Source organism: Hyla sarda, chromosome 7 (genome assembly GCF_029499605.1).
Source record: "Hyla sarda isolate aHylSar1 chromosome 7, aHylSar1.hap1, whole genome shotgun sequence".
Taxonomy (NCBI): domain Eukaryota; kingdom Metazoa; phylum Chordata; class Amphibia; order Anura; family Hylidae; genus Hyla; species Hyla sarda.
The window spans coordinates 31,986,386-32,010,221 of record NC_079195.1 but is presented as its reverse complement, the minus strand read 5'-3'; the positions used below and the strand labels follow the sequence as shown (position 1 = coordinate 32,010,221).

Below are 23,836 nucleotides of genomic sequence, written 5' to 3'. Positions count from 1 at the left end.
TGAGCATTGTATTGTGCCAGCAGAGCACTTGACGTCCAAACATGGGGTATTTCCATACTCAGAAGAAATGGGGTTACAAATTTTGGTGGTCATTTTCTCCTATTACCCCTTGTAAAAATGTAAAATTTGGGGAAAACACAGCATTTTAGTGAAAAAATTATATTTTTTCATTTACACATCCAACTTTCACAAAAAGTCGTGAAATACCTGTGAGGTGTTAAGGCTCACTGTACCCCTTGTTACGTTCCTTGAGGAGTGTAGTTTCCAAAATGGTATGCCATGTGTTTTTTTTTTTTGCTGTTCTGGCACCCTAGGTGCTTCCTAAATGCGATATGCCCCCTGAAACACCATTTCTGAAAAATTTGCTTTCCAAAAGCTAAATGTGACTCCTTCTCTTCTGAGCATTGTAGTTTGCTCGCAGAGCATTTTACGTCCTAACATGGGGTATTTATATACTCAGAAGAGATGGGGTTACAAATTTTGGGGGGCATTTCCTCCCATTACCCTTTGTAAAAATGATAAATTTGGGGAAAAAACTGCACTTTAGTGAAAAAATTGTTTTTTTCATTTCCACATCCGACTTTCGGGTGTGGGGTGTTAAGGCTCACTGGACCCCTTGTTACGTGCCTTGAGGGGTGTAGTTTCCAAAATGGTATGCCATGTGGGGGTTTTCTGCTGTTCTGGCACCATAGGGGCTTCCTAAATGTGACATGCCCCCCAAAAACCATTTCAGCAAAATTCACTCTCCAAAATCCTATTGTCGCTCCTTCCCTTCTGAGCCCTCTACTGCGCCCGCCAAACACTTGACATCCACATATGAGGTATTTCCTTACTCGAGAGAAATTGGGTTACAAATTTTGGGGGGATTTTTCATCTATTACCCCTTGTAAAAATTCAAAAACTGGGTCTACAAGAAAATGTATTAAAAATGAAGATTTTGAATTTTCTCCTTCACTTTGCAGCTATTCCTGTGAAACACCTAAAGGGTTAAAAAAAACTTTCTGAATGTCATTTTGAATACTTTGAGGGGTGCAGTTTTATAATGGGGTCATTTATGGGGTATTTTTTGATAAGAAAGCCCTTGAAATCCACTTCAAAACTGAAGTGGTCCCTGAAAAATTCCGATTTTGAAAATTTTGTGAAAATTGCTGCTATATTTTGAAGCCCTCTGGTGTCTTCCAAAAGTAAAAACATGTCAACTTTATGATGCAAATATAAAGTAGACATATTGTATATGTGAATCAATATATAATTTATTTGGAATATCCATTTTCCTTATAAGCAGAGAGCTTCAAAGTTAAAAAAAAAATGCAAAATTTTCTATTTTTTCATCAAATTTTGGAATTTTTCACCAAGAAATGATGCAAGTATCGACAAAATTTTACCACTAACATAAACTAGAATATTTCACAAAAAAACAATCTCGGAATCAGAATGAAAAGTAAAAGCATTCCAGAGTTATTAATGCTTAAAGTGACAGTGGTCAGATGTTCAAAAAATGGCCGGGTCCTTAAGGTATATTTAGGCTGGGTCCTTAAGGGGTTAATAAACAAAAACTTAAAGGGGTACTCCGGTAAAAACCTTTTTTCTTTTAAATCAACTGGTGGCAGAAAGTTAAACATATTTGTAAATTACTTCTATTAAAAAATCTTAATCCTTCCTGTACTTATTAGCTGCTGAATACTACAGAGGAAATTATTTTCTTTTTGGAATGCTCTCGAATGACATCACGACCACAGTTCTCTCTGCTGACGTTATTATAATAATAATAATGCTTTATTTATTGTTGTCCTTCGAGGGATTTGAACCCAAGTCCCCAGCACTGCAAGGCAGCAGTGCGAACCACTGAGCCACCATGCTGTCCTTAGCATACATCTGCTATGCATGGTTGCTAAAATGGACAGAGATGTCAGCAGAGAGCACTGTGTTCGTGATGTCATCAGTGTTCCAAAAAGAAAGGAAATTCCTCTGTAGCATTCAGCAGCTAATATGTACTGGAAGGATTAAGATTTTTTAATAGAAGTAATTTACAAATATGTTTAACTTTCTGCCACCAGTTGATTTAAAAGAAAAAAGGTTTTTACCCGAGTACCCCTTTAAGAGGAATGAAAAAAATATATATATACTGGTTATCACAGTCAAAACCAGTAGGAAACCAGTAGTGTGGCCTTCTGCTATTTGAATTCCGGAGCTAAAAGTATCATATCGGCAGGGCAGTGCATCAATATTAACCAGTTCATTACATGTAGATCCACATATATTGTTTATAGCCTAGTCTGTACCTGTAATTTCTATATCATAGGAAAAACTAAGCGTCTTTTCTTCCACCCCATACGTGAGCATGTTCAATCCATTAAAACCGGGGTTTGTGCAGTGTATTTCATAAAGCATACGAATGATGTACATAATGGTGATGTTAGAGCTATGTCCTTCACTGCCTAGGAGAGAGTCGGGCATGCGCACTATGGGATGGATCTTGGTGGATCTTGCGTCTTGAGGTCATGGGGCCCCTTGGCCTCTATGAACGCAATGGGATGAATGCATTATTGTAATACCCAGTAGTTCTCACTTAGTTTTTAGATATGTAATGTCCCTGTGTTCACCTGTTACTTGATGTGTGATTTGTTTATTCGTCACTATAGTTACTTGTGTTCAGAGCGAATAAGACGTATCTCTGAACGTGATGACGCAAAGGGCCAGTCAAAGCGCCACTGTGCGTGAAACAGCACTGTCGCCTACATTGGTAGCCCTGCTGCTACTTGTCTGTCCGTCCTGCACTGAAGTTTGGATTGTTCCGTGATACAGTTCTTAAATAAGTTATTGCTGCACAGCTACACAGACTGAAACATGCACAGAGCCTCACTAAAATCTACACAGACTAAAACATGCACAGAGCTTGAGGTCTTCTATTCATCACAATGCTGCAACCATGTGAGGGCGGAAGTGGTCCCCCAGCAGGCTTCAGTGATAATCCATCAATTACATTACACACTCCACAAATTGTTCAAAATGGGCATCAGTCAAAATGGTTAATGTCCCAGATGTTCTGGTGCCAAAGCAGACACGTTACACATGTTTTAGGACAGGGTAATAAGAAAATGTATATTGCTTTTTATAGTTGCTGCTGAGGTGTCTTGTCTGTTTATAATTTAATAAAAATAATATAAGAAAAACTTAAAGGCGTTATCCATGATTTCTTTGTTTTTTAAAGAGTCCCGAATGCTTTTAAATAATAGATCAGAGGTTAGTCACCTTTCCGATCCTGTGCTGATCCTTCATTCAGGCTCCCGTCAGCAGCCCAGTCTTTCTTTTGGCCAGACATGTTGTGACCACCCCAGCCAATCACGGACTTGATGGTCATAATTTGGGCATCATGGCTCAGATCACTGAGAGGGAATGCCTGAACAACAGAAAGTTACCACTGAGGCCCCTGATTGGCTGTGGCGGTCACGTGACACATTCCAAAAGAAAGATCAGGGTGCTAACGGGAACTGAGGGATCAGAGTGGGATTGGAAAGGTGAATAACTGCTGGTTTACTATTTTATTTTTGGGACCTTTAAAAAAAAATTAAAAAAAAAATACTAAAATATGGATAATTCCTTTAACATAACATGTTATGGTCAGAATATATGATGTTTTGTGGAATATATCTAACTCTGATATTTTAGGAGTAAGCCCAGTGTGTATACAAAGCATCTCAATCACATCCCCTTTTGGCAGTTTTTCTGGCATTTTTTTTTTTTTTTACCGAAAATGCCAGAAAAACTGCCACAGATTTTTCCTGCATTTTTTCTGGCCTTTGAGTGGAAAATAAATTTTGGTGTTTTTTTCAAAATTAGGGACGGAAAATTTTTTATTTAAAGGGGTTATCCACCATAAGGTGATTTTAGTACGTACCTGGCAGACAGTAATGGACATGCTTAGGAAGAATCTGCACTTGTCTTGAGGATAAATGGCTATGTTGTGAGATCACCATAACACTGTGGCTAGCTGTTTGTGAACTGGTATTTCCTGTTTGACTTTTCCTTTTTTGACTACAAATCCCATAATTCAATTTTCCTCCCTCCCACACATCAGCCACCCCACCCATTGAAACATGAATGAGCCGCATCCATTCAAAAGACCTGTGGTTTTCAATCAGGGTGCCTCCAGCTGTTGCATTACTTGCAGATTGCTCTCTCCACCCATTGAAGCAGACAGGCTCCCTGTCATCAGCTGACTAGTGAGTCAGGTCTCGGCCGCATTGCAACCTGGGAAAAATCTGAGACAACAGTCATTTTGTATGCTGTTAAAAATAAATATTGGGGTGAAAATTACAGAAGAATTGTGAGAAAACCGTCACACACAGGTACAGACACTATATTATTAACTACACTAACTTTACAGCCCCTGTAGCACAGTCAAAGAAAAAAAATCCTGGAATACCCCTTTAACGAAATCTATATCTTTTTATAATGAAATTTTTATTCATTTTTAAATAGGGATCAATTTATGTGGGCGGCCGGGGACCTAAAAATATAGCTGACAATAATAAAAATGTAGAAAGGGGCCATTCAAATGTAAAAACAATATATATTTTTATCTTTCATTTTGTTAACATTTTTATTAGTAATGTATTTTAACAATGTGTTTAATAAAGTGTGTGTGTGTGTTTATCTTTTTTCTTTATTTGTTTTTATGGAAGTAGTAGTAACTGTACTAATAGACATATCGCCCCGGATATCACTCTTGACACCCAATGCGATCGTCCTATCTATTGCAGAGATGCCGAGCGGCTCTATACAGCGTTCGCATCTCTGCTCTGTACTAGAATAGAAATTCTCATCACTCATTCATATTTTCTGCCCAGTGTGGGGATTGGGCGGATGGTTGCAGCCAATCACAGCTCTCAACGGGAAATATGAATGAGTGATGTTCTATTCATATCACTGGCCGGAGTATAGTGCAGAAATGTGAGCACTGTATATAGCCTGATAGAATTGGGTAGAAGAGACTCCATTTTGTCTTCTAGAGAATCAATTTTTTTTTTAAAGGGGTATTCCAGGAAAAAACTTTTTTATATATATCAACTGGCTCCAGAAAGTTAAACAGATTTGTAAATTACTTCTATTAAAAAATCTTAATCCTTTCAGTACTTATGAGCTTCTGAAGTTAAGGTTGTTCTTTTCTGTCTAAGTAATCTCTGATGACACGTGTCTCGGGAACCGCCCAGTTTAGAAGCAAATCCCCATAGCAAACCTCTTCTAAACTGGGCGGTTCCCGAGACACATGTCATCAGAGATTACTTAGACAGAAAAGAACAACCTAAACTTCAGAAGCTCATAAGTACTGAAAGGATTAAGATTTTTTAATAGAAGAAATTTACAAATCTGTTTAACTTTCTGGAGCCAGTTGATATATAAAAAAAAAGTTTTTCCCTGGATAACCCCTTTAAGTCTAAGTGACTGCATTCTATAATTCTTGTTTTTTTCTACATAACTCCTGTGAATAGACTAGAAAAAATTAGAATCTTATATTCAAGGCTAACGGGATACAATGAAGGAACATCTTATCTCTTTCTACCACAGATGTGTCCTCGAAACAATGGTTCATTATACCTCAGCTTAAGCAAATGTATCCTTGTATCAAATTTTTTTGCTGACTACGCAGATTTACTGTTTGCTGTCTTTCACACAATTTAAAGTTTACTGCACATGCCCCATATACGTGTATAAGAAAGATTATTTTAAGTAAAGAGCCAGTTCTTAGAGACTGCACTCGACTTGGTCACAGCTGATGTGTCTGTGTCTTGATTTGAGTGGCAGGTGGTGTGGAAGGAACGTAGGGTGACTGCAGCCCCTTACAAGCCTTCCACGCACTAATTGGGCATCCGCCGACAGAAGACGTCTCGGCCTTTGGGGTCGAACCTAACATTATCTGGCGTCCGAACAGGGACCCGCTGCCGCTGAATCACAAGGAGTACCTCAGCTACAGTGCGGGAACACTACGGCTCGGGCCTCCGGAGACCACAGATTGAAATCACCTGGCCAGGTAAGAAAAGCTTTATTTTTCTTATATCTGTGCCCTCCTGAGATCTGTGGCTGTGGGTCCTACACTTAGACTGGGTTTTAGAATAGCTAAACTCCTGTGATAGTGGGTCTATTTGAATAGACAAAGAACCATATACCTTCTGTCGGTTGGATAAGTACGCTGTTACTCCGCAAGGAGACATGGAATGAATGTATGAGCCAAGAGAGGATGGTATGTGATTTTATGAGGGTATTGCCGAACTGATCTGTGAAAGCGCCTAATGGGGTCACAGATTATGCTTAAATCCCATATTATCACATAAACCATTATCTAGTTGTTAGTATGAGCCTGGAATATATCATAAGTCCAGGACAGGTTTCGTGTGTGTAGTCTGGGGGGGAATAAGGTGTGGTAAAACACACCTAGACGGACACTGACCCTATAAGAGTGATGTGGATGACGGTGAAAAGGCCAGGTGAGCCTTTTAGCATATTAGTCGCCTAGGAGGATGGCAATGAAGGAAAGACACCTACAGGTTTCCCCAATAAGCTACCTAGGACTGGACGGCTAGTATGAGTTAGCTAATATCTAATACAGAATTGTCATGCATCACAGGAAAAGGCCAGGAGAGCCTTTTAATCAGGTAAAGGCCAGGAGAGCCTTTTTAACCTATTAGTCGCCTAAGAGGACAGCAACGAGGGAAAGACACCTACGGATTTCCCCAATAAGCTACTTAGGACCGGACGGCTAAGGATGGGTCAGCTAATGTCCAAAAAGAATGACGGAGAACCCCAGATACATGCTCTTAAAACAATCCTTGAAGAATTACACGGCAAGGATGCAGTAGTTCAGCTAGGGAGAATACTGAAGGAATTCCATGTTCCAAAAAATGACCAATTGAATCCAGAGGTTTGGAAAAATATTTCAGACAGAAAGTAAGGCATAGTCAGAGATCACAATTGGGATTATCAAGTCAGATGCCTGATCAGTACCTCCACACAATGCGTTGAGGAAGGTTGGACATATGATGATAAGAAGAAAAAAATGGAAAATAGAGACCTCCAGACAGACGTTTACTACCTCACTTAAAAACTCTTGTACTCAAAGACAGAGAGAAAGGGGGACGGTGACAGTAGGTACTCAAATCCCGACCCAGACTGTATCTGACTATTATCTTAGGCTAGAAGGTTCGGAAATGAACAGTGAAGCAGTACAGAGACTGTTTGTACGTGCTTTTGTGGACGGTCTAAGACCCCAGAGAAGGGAACAACTGAAAGCCCAGGGGATAGGACCTGACCTACGGGGAGCCCCTAAAAAGACTACAATAGCATATGTCTCTGAAAAATTCCAAGGTGGGGGCCGGAATAACAAAGGAGACAGGCCCCGGAAACCCCCAATTTTTTATTATTGTGACAAGACGGGACACATAAAAAAGAACTGCAGAAAACGTATTGCTGACGAGGGGCGTGACAAGCAGGACTAAAGGGATGTACGGAGTTAAGAATGAAATCAGAATGTTACTGTGATGGAATACTGAGTAATCAGCGTTTGGAAAGATAGCAGGTTATGGGAATGTTGAGAAGTTGAGTTGACAAAAGCGAAGTGAAGGAAATAGAAGCTTTCTGTGAAATCTATGTTTATGTTTGTTATTTCCATACAAATTGTTTGTTTTTTCAAGTTGGGTTGTCTACTGTGTATGCAGGACATGGTGTGTCTGACATGCTACATTTTTAAGTGAGTCTTGTGATGGTAGAGAACTTGAAATGAAACTCTTTTTTTCTCTCTCTTCTCTCTTCTTTCTTTCTCTTCTCCTGATACCTTTATTTTCCAAAAAAAAAATGGCGTCTAGGGACTAGACAGCACCCAAAAATTCCAAGAGGAGGGGCTTGTACGTCACATACTGTAGACAAAGAAATAAGTGTTTACCTTATGGGATAGTTTGTGAATACTTTTTAGTAAATGTGGAAGTTGCCTGATTAGTGGAAATTCTGGAGTATGCAATGTTTTAGTTGAATGAAGCAGAATATAATCTCTCAGTGAGACTGTTTTAGAAGGCTACTGATAAGCTTTTGCGTCCGAATATATAGATATAGGTGCGGCCCATAGACTGGTTTGAGTGGCATTGGGGCCGCTCTGCCAGTGGATCGTTCCCCCCCCCCCCGTGGGCACTGGTGTCGCGGCGGTGGTGGTCGCCGCCCAGTGCTGCGCCATTTTATGCTAGGGACGTTAGGGACCCACTCTAAATAGGTGGCATTGACGTGGCGAGTGGGCTTGTACTTTTTGATCAAAAATGTATACTAACTACCTGTTAGTTTTTGATATTACGCTGAGAAGCAATCAGATCATTATACAAGATTGTAGATGTGCACCATGTCTGTCTTCTACCTGAATTCACACTGTGTTTTCTATCCCCTCCTTTTTTTTTGTTTGAACATGTGTCTGCACTCTTCCCCACCCCCTCAGCCCAACCCTATATAAGTAGTAGTTAGCTACACAAGGGCCATTTCTTTCATAGCAGCCTCCAAGTCTGACTGGGAGAACATGGTAAGTGAGCCTTTACACCTTGTTCACACTGGTGTGGTGCTGTGCGGCATCCTTTGCTGCCGTGGCGCCGTGTCTGTGGGGGGGGTGCGGCCCATAGACTGGTTTGAGTGGCATTGGGGCCGCTCTGCCAGTGGGTCGTTCCCCCCCATGGGCACTGGTGTCACGGCGGTGGTGATCGCCGCCCAGTGCTACGCCATTTTATGCTAGGGACTTAGGGACCCACTCTAAATAGGTGGCCTTGACGTGGCAAGTGAGCTTGTACTTTTTGATCAAAACGTATACTAACAACCTGTTAGTTTTTGATATTACGCTGCGAAGCAATTAGATCATTATACAAGATTGTAGATGTGCGACCATGTCTGTTTCTTCTACCTGAATTCACACACACATTTATATATATATATATATATATATATATATATATATATATATATATATATATATATATATATATATATATGTATATATATCTTTGTGTCACTATTAGTTTGTTTGGTTGTGATTTCTGATCTCCGAAGATAAATTCAATGTTTGTGTTTACTAATCCTGATCCTGTGTCTTGATATCTTTTTAATATTTTATTTTTCCCTATCTAATTGTATGTCACAGATCATTCTTGGATTAGTCATTTAACCCTTGCCTCTTCTTGCTTATGCTGTTCTGTTGTGACACTCTTGTATTTTACAAGACATAGCCTGGTGACTAGTTGTCATGTGATCTGTGATTTATTACTATGTGAATCCCCTTTTTTCTGTATTTGTATTGTTTTCAGTCTCTTATGGTCTGTAAACAAAGCTGACAGAGCATTCAGTGATGCTGCAGAAGGGGGGGGGGCAGCCCCCTCCTTTTTTCCTGTGTCTCTCAAGACTTTCTGTGTGAGAGTGGCATTGATGTATTTGTTTTTTTTTTTTCCTCTTTTTCTCTCTCTCCCTCATGTGACCTTGTGGTAACAAGCTGTTCTCTTACCTTGGATCCATTCCAATTTCTCTCTGCTGGTGAATATTTTGGCTCCAAGGGGGAGCAGGTTCACTTACCTATTCCCGATGCTCTGGGTCCACTTCGCGATCCTCCGGTGTCTTGCGCATCTTCTCCAGGGTCCGGGCCTTGCTTTCCGGCGTCGTTATTACGTCACTACACACGCCGCGCCGGCGCAGCAGCGTAATAACGTCACCAGAAAGCGAGGCCCGGAACCTGCAGAAGATGCGCAAGACACCGGAGGATCCTGAAGAAGACACCGGAGCGGCGGGACAGCATCGGGAGCCCCTGGGACAGCATTGGGAGCGGTGAGGACCTGGTCCGGAGCGACGGGGACAGGTGAGTACAGCTTCCTATACTTTACATTGCACGGATCCCTCAACATACGATGGATTCGACAAACGATGGGTCGTGTGGAACGAATTACCATCGTATGTTGAGGGACCACTGTACTTTATTAATTATGTCATAACATATAGAAAAGAGCAAAGGCTAAAATCAGTTAAAAAACTCTATAAACTAAACTAGAGCACACAACATGGGAGAGGGACCATGAACTCCCCCTCCACACTATCCCGTCTGCAATGTACAAATAATACATAAACAATTCTGACTGTGGAAACAATAGACATAAGACAATCACTAAATATAAACTCAGTGGTCTTCCTTAATAACAATACACAATGTGCATAGGAAATGACAGATATAAGCCACAACAAGCCACAGACAAACAATCACTGTGTTGATACCAGACGGGATGCCAGAGCCCCACGCGTTCCGTCACACTGTGACTTCCTCAGGGGTGTATAGAATTAATGACACCAAGTAGTCAAAAGAACTAAACAACTCTCTACCTGCTTGCCCAGGGCAATAAGGTAATGAGTTGACTGCACTAACTGGAGCTTACAGACTTGGCTGGGGTAAAACCGCTCACAGACTTATCTGAAAGACTTTTCTCACCTCTTCAGGCAGACCAATAAAAGATGTAGAGAGTTGGAGCATTCATGGGGGGGGGGGCTGCTAAAGTCAGAGTAGGTGGGAATTGTCAAAATTAGGGCCCATATGAAGACTGGTACTTGCCAAAAATAATGAGTTGGCTGACACCACTACAGAGGCAGTCGCCGCACTGCCAGTAATAGCTGTCAGAGACGTAAAGGTGAGCGTGGAAAAAAAACCTTCACAACAGGCAGATGTTGCTGTAAAAAGAATCTTGGAGGATGTTAATGGGCAGAGGAGAAAAGACAGCATATGGGGGACTTCTGCAAAAGTCTGCCTGCCTAGAACTCTGTTGCCAATGATAGTCCAAGTAATACATGGTAAAACACATTTTGTCCAAAGGGGCCATGCTGCAAGTCATGGACAAATCCTGGATAGCCCCTGGTATCTCCACTACCGTAGTAGCTTTTCTTCAAGCCTGTATGACCTGTGCTTTATACAATCCAGGGAGGACTATACCAGCCCCCTGAAAGTATACCCAAAGCCACTCTGTCTGCTCTAGAGAGTCCAGGTAGATTACATAAGCTTGATCCCTTGTTCAGGCTATGTGTTTGTCTTGGTGTGTGTTGATCTCTTTAGGCTGACTTGAGGCCTACCCCATGGGGAGGATGTATTACAGTTATAACATTAGTATGAGAATCTGTCCTCATATGTGCAGTTCTTGTGAAAGTATCTGAAACTAACATGTGGGCAAGTGTTGTCTTTCCTTCCATACCGGACATCATTGAACCCACACGCTACAGCCTGGAGACTACGTGTATGTAAAGAAACATACCAGGAAGTCCCTCGAGCCGTGATTTGAAGGACCATATCAAGTCCTCTTGACTACAGCCAGCTGGATTCATGCATCACACTGCAAGAGGGCGGTATCTGACCATGACAATACTTTGGTTACTGTTTAACTGTCTAATATGTTACATCACAACATTACATGATGAGCTAGAAAAGCATCCAGATTACAAATTCTTGAAACACCACTTAATGGTGGCACAAAATCTCACAGTGAAAGATTGCTGGATATGCACACATGCTCCTACATCTGCCCAGAGTATGCCTTATTTGGCTATCCCTGTACCACCACATGAGATGTTCCAGGGGAATTGCTTCGACACATTAGCAAGCAACAAGCCACGGTACACAAAACATTGGTACACTTCAGTGGGGATTCCAATAGTGGGATGGATTGGGCAACCCTGGTGGCAGGGAAACCTGAGCAGTTTTGGACAAGGACCACAGCAGATACTGACCTTTAAGGGGGGGCTCCTGGGTAACACGTGAAGTCACACAAATACTAGACCTAGGACGACTATCCACACAGGGGATAAAGGTCAGTTTTAGCAGAACATCTGTAAGTACTGATACATTTAAGCCTAGTCAAATAGAGAGGTGCTTACATGACAAATACTGGCTGAATAATACACTTTTTGCTCAAGGTACCGGAGAAGAGTGTCATAACATGACAGGACATCAAAAATGTAATGAATCCTCATATTACCAGCCCTATGACCCGACATGTAATAACCCAGATGTAGGTTACTGTGGTACATTAGGACAGAAACCCGGATGGTGCTACATGACTAACGCCTCAAGACTGATTGACATAGTTAACAAACTGATAAATCAACATTCCTCATATTGGGAACTCCCAAGAGACATATTGGGTATGTGGAAGGGGGGCCTATAAGTGGTTACCAGTAGGGGTTAATGGTACATGTACCCTAGCAAGACTCACTCCCTCGACTTTTGTGATACCCAACAAAGACGTTGACATGAGAGCAGTCCCAAGACACATGCTATACCAGAGAGCAGCTGACAACAAGGAAAGAGAAAATGGAAGACCACATGTAGTTCAGATGGGAACAGCCAATAAACTCTTCGGCACTCTCTTTGTATACCCCATGATGATGCAAATATCGGACAAATTAGTTGAGGCCACTGACTACCTTGACAACCAAATATATGACATTCTGGAAATCTCTAACACCTCTGTGTCTGTACAACTAACCAGCACACAATAGTTCTTGGTTACCTTACAGCTGCTCAAGGGGGAATGTGCCAGATTATAGGCCCCACATGCTGTCACTACAGACACCACAGGTACCATCCAGATGCACCACCAACTTGAAAACATACAAAAACTAAGGGAACAGTACGCTAAAGACAATGACCAAAATAAAGATAAATGGTGGGGAGACACTTTCTCCATAATGAACCCAGCCACCTGGTTGAAAGGTATTGGAGGATGGATAGGAGGCACCTTACACTTCATATTACAAGTCGCAGTTGTTATTCTTTTATCTTATTTAGTTATAAAGCTTTTGATGATATGCATAAGACGCTGCAAATATAGAATCAGCAAGTACTGAGAATTGTTTACTTCAAATGAATGGGTTAACATAAACATTGTATGCTGTTTTCCCAGGATGTAGAAGGAATAATGATCGGCATTTGTTTCCAGGTTCTCATGTCTCCTCTCTTTTTCGTTTGTTTCTAGATTGACATCACACCTGAAACACTCTTCCTGGTGAGGATGCCGGTCCATTACTCAGGGGACGGAGCCAATTTAAGAAGACTTCGTTCCCTCCGACAACTCGCGGTCTGGGATAGTACCTGAGGAAAGACCTGCTATACTCCTGACCTGGAGGATCCAGTTCTTTCAGATGATGATGTCAAAGGGGGAAATGATAGAATTGGGTAGAAGAGATTCCATTTTGTCTTCTAGAGAATCAATTTTTTTTTAAGTCTAAGTGACTGCATTCTATAATTCTTGTTTTTTTCTACATAACTCCTGTGAATAGACTAGAAACAATTAGAATCTTATATTCAAGGCTAATGGGATACAATGAAGGAACATCTTATGTCTTTCTACCACAGATGTGTCCTTGAAATAATGGTTCATTATACCTCAGCTTAAGCAAATGTATCTTTGTATCTAATTTTTTGCTGACTACGCAGATTTACTGTTTGCAATTTAAAGTTTACTGTGCATGCCCCATATACGTGTATAAGAAAGTTTATTTTAGGTAAAGATCAAGTTCTTAGAGACTGCACTCGACTTGGTCACAGCTGATGTGTCTGTGTCTTGGCTTGAGTGGCAGGTGGTGTGGAAGAAACGTAGGGTGACTGCAGCCCCTTACAAGCCTTCCACGCACTAATTGGACATCCGCCGACAGAAGACCTTTGGGGTCGAACCTAACAGAGCCGCTCCGCATCTCTGCAATAGATAGGATGATCGCATCGGGTGTCAGGGGTGACACCAACTGTGATCTGTCCGTAACTGCAGGTACTACTTTTTCCAAAATGGAGCACACTCTGCTCCATGCTGGGAGCTGTAGTAACTTCATTAATAGACAGATCGCCCGTGTCACTCCTGACACCCGCTGTGATCGTCCTGTATTATGTATAGATGCGGCGGCCGCTCTTCTTTGGTCCCCTGCATTGACGTACATATACACCTATTCATATTTCCCACAGAGAGTTGTGATTGGCTGGAACCATCTGGCCAATCACAGCTCTCTGCGGGAAATATGAATAGGTGTATATATACGGCAGTGCAGGGGACCATAGAAGAGCGGCCGGGCGCATCTATACATTATACAGGAGGATCGCATTGGACCCAGGGCGATCTGTCAATTAGTACAGGTACTACTACTCCCATCCCAAAACACACACACACTACATTTTTATTATTGTCGGCTACATTTTTATTGCCCTGCCCGCACACATAAATTGATCCCTGTTTAAAAATTAATAAACATTTTGTTCTAAAAAAGATAACTTAAGTAAAAAAATAATTGTCCATCACTACTGTATCTTTATTATTCTTTTTTAATGGTACCCTATGAAATTTTATTAAAAAAGGTATCTCCAGCAATTTTTTGGTTCGCTAAAGTCCAAAAAAGTATAAAAACCACAGCAAAAACGCCAAATTTAAAACCCACATGGTGTTTTTCTTGGGAGGACAGACTTCTATGGGAGGAAAACACCAAGATTTCCCCCCCACCCCCCCCCCCAAAAAAAAACAAAAAAAAAACAAAAAAAAACAAAAAAAAAAACGCCAAACTCTCAACAAGAGGTAATTTTAGAAAAACTGCCAAGGAGCCCAAAATAGCAGAAAAATGTCAAAAGGATAAAAAAAAAAAATGCCAAACTAAAAAATGCCAAGTGGATATGGCATTTTGTAGTTCCCTATTGACTTGCAGCTAACGTCTGGCTGCAGCGTTTTTTTTACAAAAAAAAAAAAAAAAAAAAAAAAAAAAAAAAAAAAAATCGCCATGCGGCAGAATGAGTGTTTTTATTGGAAACCTATCCTTACAGGTAGTTTTCCCCTAAACATCCATTTTTCATGCCAAGCCAGAATTCTCTCCAGAAGGAAAGAGGACCCATCCACAGACAGTGCTGTTTTGGGGTGTTGTCCCTTGTCAGTACACAGCAGGGCGTTTTGGCTTAGCTTTGAGAGGCCTGTGGATATAGGTGAAAGAGGTAATATTTCTCCATACGGTAACCCTGAGGACCGGTGGTAGCGTTATTACATGAATTCCTCCAGCCCTGTTGGTTACAAACTACAACATGAAGCTGAAAAAAAAAAAGTAAAAAAACCACAGGTAAATTTTCTTACTTGTTGTATAGAGTCCAGCCATTTTTTCGCTGTCCTTATTCTCATTACTTGATGTTGGACCTAGGAAGAAATATATTGGATTTCTATTAATATTAGTGTTTCTCATCTTTTCCTGCAGGATGGTCGGTCACAGATAGTGTTTGTAGTAAGTTCCTTCTCCTGTATGAATCACCAATTATCTGACATGTGGCTCTCCCTCTGTCTTTTAAGGGATACATCAGCATTTAAATCTTAATGCCTACTCACAGGATATAGGATAAGTATCCGATCGCTAAGGGTCTGATCTCTTGGACCCCCACAATCTTTAGAAAGCCTGAACGCGCTCCATGCACTCTCTATGGAAGCATCAGAGATATGGGAGCGCTGTACTTGGGTATCTCCGGCACCCCTATACACAATATTTGGAGCGTGAGCCAACCCCATGCTCTATGCAGTGTGGAGATTTGGGGGCCAGTTCTGGAGATGGCAGGGGGGTCCTATAGGTTAGATGATATGTTTTTAAAGGGGTATTCCAGTGAAAACCTTTTTTTTTTAAATCAACTGGTGCCAGAAAGTTAAACAGATTTGTAAATTACTTCTATTAAAACATTTTAATCCTTCCTGTACTTATTAGCTGCTGAATACTACAGCGGAAATTCTTTTCTTTTTGAAACACAGAGCTCTCTGCTGACATCATGAGCACAGTGCTCTCTGCTGACATCTCTGTCCATTTTAGGAACTGTCCAGAACAGCATATGTTTGCTATGGGGATTTCCTTTTACTCTGGACAGTTCCTAAAATGGACAGAGATGTCAGCAGAGAGCACTGTGCTCATGATGTCAGCAGACAGACGTAATTTACAAATCTGTTTAACTTTCTGGCACCAGTTGATTTAAAAAATAAAAAAGTTTTTCACCGGAGTACACCTTTAAGTACTGGAGTGCCCCTTTAGCCCTTTCATGACTGGGATGTTTTGGGCCTCTGTGACCAGAGCAAAATTTTTGTTTTTGGAACGTCCCATTCTAAACGAGTTTGTTTTTGTTTTCAGCTTGTTTACTCCAATTTATTTTTTTTTATTTTTTTTTGTGTAGAAACATTGGGGTTTCTTAATACTTAAAATTGGAGCATATATTAGTTCATTTGATAGATTTCTGCTAGGGAAATAGGTTAAAAATCAAAAAATATATATATTCTTCCATATTTTTTTTATGTTATATATTTTTTTGTTTTTTTTAAGTTTGATTTTATTAATCAATACATAACCTTACATAATATGAAAGCAATTTTCATTTTTTCATGTTATATTTTTAATTATTTTTATAAAATTAATAATATTTCCTCCCAAAATGAATCCTCTAGTTCTCCTATGCAAAGTGATGCCAAATATTGGTCTCACCCAAGTGGACTCCGGAAGGTCCAACCATCTTTTTCCATTCTCCAGATAATGACGGTCAGTCTGTCAAGTTCTGCTTCTAGGGCTGCAAGAGACTCTTGGTTCCTCTACTGGTGGGCAGTACTGAAGTTTTCCTTCTCTGTAGCAGAGCTTGTGTTAACCCCTTATGGGGCTGCAATTTGTTCTTGTGAAGCAGCAAGAAATTTGTTGGACCCTCTGAGGACAAAGATCATGCAGAATATATGTAAAGCCTATTGTTTTCTGAAAGTCCTTTGTAGTAGGCTGTAATAAAGTTTAGGGTGTACTTTCTTTCTTTTGGGGTATAGGCTCCCCCACTTTTTAATAGCCCTCCTCAGGTAAACAATATGTGGTTAAAAGTATCTTTGCTGCTTGTAATAGCACATGTGGAGCAGTTTGGAGACACAATTAGAAGCCTGTCTGGTTATCCAGAATATTTTGGGCAAAGTTCAATAATCCAGTACAGAGTCGTAATCCTGTTTGTGATTCCAGAAAAGCTTGTGGTGCTCCAGGGGTTTATTGCTGGGACTTGTAGTACCACACCGGTGTCACTGGTGGTTATGTCAATGGTGCTAAGAGTATTGTGGAAGTCATGTACAATCTCTCCGAACACATGTAACCATTGCAATGGAGGACCTGCACATGATGGAAGTGTAGCAGGCTCCTTGTGTAACACCCCAGTTTACTGTGCTGGAAGATGGAAGTCAGGATTCCCTTGATGTTGTGGGTGCAGGATAACGGTGAAAGGAAAGTAAGAACATGGGGCAACACAGTTTTACTTGAAGCAACTTTAGATGGTACAAACAGTTAACAGTACCCAGACTATTGGCGCAGCAAGGGTTGCTTGTGCGTACAGAGTAGAGATTGCTGCTTCAGTGTGTCAGTGAGGGAAATTCAGCTTGGAAGTGTACTTTCTTGTTTGTGAACTTTGAAATCAGTGTCCGGGTTGATCCCAGGACTTTTCTTGGTCCCTATTAGAGTATAGCCTGACTTGTTCATACTCTTATTCTTCAGACTCAGTGGTCAGGTCTGTCCTCGGCTCTGTCCCTTTAAGGTATGGCACACTCTATAAATTTCTCTAGCTCAGGGCTGGGTTGTGGCTTGCTGACCAGGATCTTCCAAGGGGTGTTCTGGGGGTGCTATACAGAAGTCCCGCACCATTAACTTGGCCCGGCTGAGACGGATTGGATTTGGTGCATCCAGGTGAGTAGTAACTGACTGGACCAAGACCGGACGCGAGTGTCTTTGTTTGCAAAAGAGTCCTTGTTCAACATCCCTTTTATGGGAATAAATGAATGTTCATCCTGGCAGCAGGTCTTAGCTAGGTGAAAATGCAGCTTGTGTCTTCTCTCTGGTGTCTAAACTCAGCTTAGCTCAACTAAGGACAGGTGACCAGGGCTTTTATGGGCTCAGGAGCACATGACCTGACATGACTTGGGCCTATCTTTCCCCTCATTTTCTATAGAAAGTGCTGCTTAGAGGTGTGACCACTAGATGGCACTGTGGTGAAATGCCTGTGGGACTCTGCAGCACTGTATGTGGTGCTTGATCAGTAACCCTTGGATTGCCAGTGAGCTTTAACTGGACTGGGAAGAAAAGCATATCAAATATATATTGACTGTACATCTAATATTAAAGTGATAGTACTTATCTGCTACCTAATGTTTTACCATTGTGGGACATTACATCTATGCAAGCAAGATGGCCCCATAGACTTCCATTATGAGACTGAGATTAATATTAATAGTACATATTATAAATAAATCATGGTTTACATGTCTACTATAAAACTACTCCAGACAGATCAAGAAGAACTGACAATAATGTAAAAAGATATGATAAATAAATACACATTAATAAATATCACTTCCTAAGAGTAATGTGATGGGCTAAATTTCTATTCACCTATATATGTATCAATAGTAATCTTGTTTCAAATGAGGAACTAAGTGTTCGTGCACCTTGCTGTGCGCAGACACACGCACCTTCAGCAGCAGAATGCGATGCCGGGCGCACGGGAGTCCGGCGCAGATATCGGTATGCACAAATTGGAACATCTATGCTGTCAACACTGAAGTTTAAGTTTTCACGCACCTCAGTACGCGCAGACATGCGCAGTGAGAGTGACGTGATATGTCAGTAAACATAATAAGTGTCCGCGCATGATCTGATGCGCATCTACGCTGATATCATGCGGACTAATAGAGGAAGAACCCTCCTCCTAGTATGTTCTGATTGGCCAACAGCCCTGATAGTGGAGAGGCAGAGGAATGTGCCCATCACACAGGGAGATATGTCAATTGGCCGAATCAGGAATACTACAAGCAGATTGGCTGTTGTAGTCAGGAACCCCCTTTGTTGACATCATCAGGCGAGGTTTGAAGAATCCCTGCTCGCGATTTTAGCGTTCAGTCCCGGACCTCTTGATAAAGCCACGGACGTGGCAAAACTGTCGAGGGGGACCTGAATTTTCATGATTTAATAGCAGGATAGTCTAGCATGCCCTAGCGTACTGCAGATGCTGGGCTTGCATACAAATGGACCTGTGTACAAGGTAGGGTCGGCGCATAAGCCTGGTTGTCCCCTTTTGGGAGTGTTTTGTCCCCTATTGTGTGTGTCTGCATCCGCTATTGGGAATGTTCCCTATTCGGAGGGTGCAAATACATTAAGTCCTATGGCACTCTGCCAGGGAATTAAAAACTGTCAACTATTGGAAGGTGTCCCCTATTGGAGGGAGTCCACTAAGGGAGATTTCACTGTATCATTTGTATAGAAAATTATACCTGAAATCTACTCCAAATAATAACTATCTTAGATTTTATTTTGTGTCTCTCTTAGTTCCACAGATGAAACACATAAAAAAAAAAAAAAGGTGTGCACATCAGAATTTGAATAGATGGCATGTATAAGGAAAGATATAGACTTCTCCTGCTTTCAGGTCCATTGTATTTGTATTTAGTAACTGCAATTATAAACCTGAAAGTGTATACCGCCTAAATCACAGAAAGAAAAACTTTGCATGTTAAAGTTATTAAATTTAAAGGTTATGGAATATTAGTACTTACGTGTAGCACCCATAGTGATGATCCCCACTACCAATGCGATTATCACCATCATGAAAATTATGTTCAGGACATGAGCTGCATAAAAAATATGAAGACTGATTAATACTTATGGAAGAGAAGACAATTCCACATACACAGCATCACCTCCCCCTTGTATCACCAATTGCAAAATTGATCTTCCTAATGGAGAAAAACAAAGGAAAGTGAGGTAAGGCACAGTGGAGGACTTATAGTCCAGAGTGGGTGCACAGGCTCCAAGGGTCCGACTCAAGATCCCAGATAATAGAAGAATACAAGGAAGAAGCGGCACTCCAGGGATTGTAATCCAAGAAAATGATCTATTCACCCATCAGTGAGATGCAACGTTTCGATCCACAATCCGGATCTTTATCAAGCATCTTCCTAATGGAGATACTGGGGAAATGCAAGAAATAGAGACATAGGCCGACATTTATCATTGTCTTTAGACTGTTTTTTGTGTCTACAAAAGGCTCAAAAAAGGCGCAAGCAGGGTTTATTTGCGCCTTTTTTTGCACCTTTTGGTTTACACATTTCTGCTGATTTTGAGTTGTAATCCACTGATTTGGGCAATACACATGATACGGAAGGGTTTTATGAACTGCGCCTTTTTGGGAAAATGTGCAAAAAAAGGCATAAAGCCACTGAAAAGTCTCTAAAAACTACACCAGCCCAGACTTAGCTTTTTGGTGTATGTGAAGAGAGAAATTTCAGAAAATGTGACCTGCACAAAATTTATCAAATGCTCTGTGACCATTAATAAATGTGGCGCTCCTACACATTACCAGTACATAAAAAAGGTGTAGAAAATGCTTCACTTACACCTACAATGATAAATGCTTCCCTTACACCTACAATGATAAATGCTTCACTTACACCTACAATGATAAATGCTTCCTTACACCTACAATGATAAATGCTTCCCTTACACCTACAATGATAAATGCTGGCCATACTGTACATATCAGCCACAAAATTTATTGTATGCTTTAGACAATTTTTGTATCTTCCTTAACAGTTGTCAAAAGTGTGCCAGATATATTTATAGTGCGGGAGTAATTTTTTGGGTGCAAAATATTAATGAAGAGTACACAAGAGGTAGTGTAAGGAAAAGTGTCCCACATGTCTAGAAATGCATTGTACCCAGTACAATTACTGTGATCATTTTGGTATTTTCAGCTGCTGCCTGTCAGGTTTAGGTTTATTCTAGATAAATGTGTCACAATGCCAGCACTCTTAAGATCTTTATTTCTTTATTGCGGACAAGTAACAGATACTGCAAAATTTACAATCTTACCATAAAACCAAAGTAGTTAGGAACACACACAATGCTTAAAAGGGGTGCTTCAGTGGAAAACTTTTTTTTTAAATCAACTGGTGCCAGAACGTTAAACAGATTTGTAAATTACTTCTATTAAAAAATCTTTACCCTTCCAGTACTTTTTAGCACATGTATGCTACAGTGGAAATTTTATACTTTTTGAATAAATTTTTTGTCTTGTCCACAGTGCTCTCTGCTGACACCTGCTGCCCCTATCAGGAACTGTCCAGAGCAGGAGAAAAATCCTGTGCAATTTAAGAAAAAACTACTAAAGGTGGGTGTTCCCCATTATTAAGCAGACACCATTTTCAAGCAATATTGGGAAAAAAAAAGTATCTTTATGCTGCCAAAAAGAGTTAAATAGTTCAGCGCCTTGGAGAAGGTATGAAAACATTAGATATTTCACGAAAACCTAAGCGTGATCATCGCACTATTAAGAGATTTGTGGCTGTTTTAGAGCACAGACAGGTTTGTGCAGATAAAGGCACATTGAGGAAGATTTCTGCCAGATCCATGCCTCCGATCAAGAGAGCAGCTGCTAAAATACCATTACATAGCAGCAAACAGATATTTGAAGCTGCTGGTGCCTCTGGAGTCCCACAGACATCAAGGTGTAGAGTCCTCCAGAGTCTTGCAACTGTGCATAAGCCTTCTATTCGGCCACCACTAACCAATGGTCACTAGCAGAAACGGCTGCATTGGGCAGAAAAATACATGAAGACTAATTTTCAAACAAAATTGTAAAGCAAAGAGAAATATACCAGGCATTGCAAAGGTTAATGCACACAGATGGATCGCAGTAAAGGGCCACTAGGATCTGTAGCTGTAGCGGTCTTCTAATACAGGTCACGGGGGGTGCTCAGGCTGGAAGAAGCGTCATTTGACGTGAAACGTTGCCAGCCCCTGCACCTGCTCCACTCTTCCCCACCTTTCCACCTTGCTGTAGCGTGTTATTCCTTTTCTGATTTTGCTCCGATGCCAGAATAAATCACATCTGTTACAGTTGTCCTAATGGTGAGTTGCCATGTGTTATTTCTTTCTTGCTGGACTTGTGTCTAATTTTCAAACAGTCTTGTTCACTGATGAGTGCCGTGCAACCCTGGATGGTCCAGATGGATGGAGTAGTGGATGGTTGGTGGAAGGCCACCCTGCTTCAACAAGGCTGCGATGTCAGCAAGGCGGTGGTGGAGTCCTATTTTAGGCCAGAATCATAGGAAGAGAGCTGGTCGGCCTTTTTAGGGTCCCCGAAGGTGTAAAGATAACCTTTGCAAAGTATGTGGAGTTTCCGACAGACCACTTTCTTCCCTGGTACAGAAGGAAGAACTATGCTTTCCGTAATAAAATCATCTTCATGCATGACTATGTACCATCTCATGCTGCAAAGAATACCTCTGCATCAATGGCTGCTATGGGAATAAAAGGAGAAAAGGTTATGGTGTGGCCTAATGAGAACCTGGGGAGGCAGTTTACATCCAAACAGCAGCTCTGGGAGGCTATTCTGACATCTTGCAAACAAATTCAAGCAGAAACTGTCCAAAAACTCACAAGTTCAATGGATGCAAGACTTGTGAAGCTGCTATGAAATAAGGGTCCTATGTTAAAATGTAACATGACCTGTTAAAATGTTGTTCAAAGTTTGATTTCAGTAAATGCTGCAAACACAACAAATGATGATTTTCAGTTCTTTACAACCAATAAAGTGTTTTCAAACTTACTGTGCATAATAATTTGGAACAGTGCATTGTAAGTTTTTTATTTAAAAAAAATCCTGTTATCATTAGAAGGTTTGTTCAATAAAATTTGAATTGTACTCTTAATAGTTAATAACATGAGAAATATGCTGACTTTTATTTACATCAATTATTTAGGTAATGTGGAACAGGGTGTATTACCATCATACTGATACTGACCAAATCCTGTATACTGAGACTAATATTACAAATAATACCAGTATACAAGGGACAAATGATAATAGTGCTTACAGTTACATCCAGTGAACCACAGGTGACATCTTCTTTGATCAGGGTCGTTAACTTTTCCTTTTTTATCTCCATCTGTCCTGGGCATCATGAAGATTTATCCTGGCCAAGACTTGTCTTCACAGATCCTGCCAGACAAAAATTGTAGTCTAATCACTTCAGCACCATCCTCACCTCAATACACACTTCACATTAATATTGCCTTACATAGTAATAGTGCCCCCCCCCCCCCCCAGTAAATTCCAACCTCTCCCTTCATATTAACTAGGTAGACCCCACTTTATATTTGGTGTGTAGGTTGGCTCCCCCCCCCCTTATATTAGCTAGGTAGGTAAGCAGGCTGACCCCCTCCATATTAGCCAGGTAGATTCCCTTTCATCCCCCCCTCCATTTAAGTTAAGCTAATCTGACCCCCCCCCCCCCCCTGCCCATTTATATTAGGCAAGTAGGCAGGCAGGCTCCCCCCCCCCTTTCGAGTAGGTAGGAAGGCAGGCAGGCTTCCCCCTTTGCGACAATATATGTTTTAAAAAAACAGTCAAACAACAATTTACCTTCCCACCGTGCCCACGCAGAGCCGTTCTGTCCAGGGCAGTAAGGTCTGCATCCTATCGCAGGTGGCGCAATGACGTCATATCATCGTGCCACCTGGGCCCTGATGCAGATGTCCTGTGTGGCTGTGATCTTCCGGAAGGTAATGGGATGCTCATAGCTCTCAGCTCCACCGCTATATGGCAGCTACACAGAAGAACCTGACACTAAAGTCAGGACCTTTTGTGCTAGTGTGGGTGGGCTTCCAGCCGCCAACTGTGTGGCTGCATCCGGTGGCCAGGCACAGCCGGTCGCTGTCGGCCCACAGGGCGGGCTGCCTACTGGGAAATTTCTTTGTATTCAGGTAGGCCAGTCCGGATCTGTGTACCTGT

At 41.2% G+C, this 23,836-nt stretch overlaps 1 protein-coding gene across 3 annotated transcripts in view; it reads right to left on the bottom strand.

Annotated features, from left to right (window-relative positions):
- LOC130281651 (C-type lectin domain family 2 member A-like) overlaps window positions 1-23,836 on the bottom strand; it is a 56,670-nt gene that overhangs the window by 16,600 nt on the left and 16,234 nt on the right. For 2 of the 3 annotated variants that reach the window (XM_056529099.1, XM_056529098.1), the window contains exons 3-4: window positions 19,599-19,673; window positions 15,144-15,203 (exon numbers count right to left, since the gene is read on the bottom strand). In XM_056529099.1, coding sequence (XP_056385074.1) covers window positions 15,144-15,203; window positions 19,599-19,673 — 135 coding nt within the window. Of the gene's footprint in view, window positions 1-15,143; window positions 15,204-19,598; window positions 19,674-22,919; window positions 23,123-23,836 lie in introns of those variants that run through there. The other variant, XM_056529101.1, reaches the window with a different exon arrangement.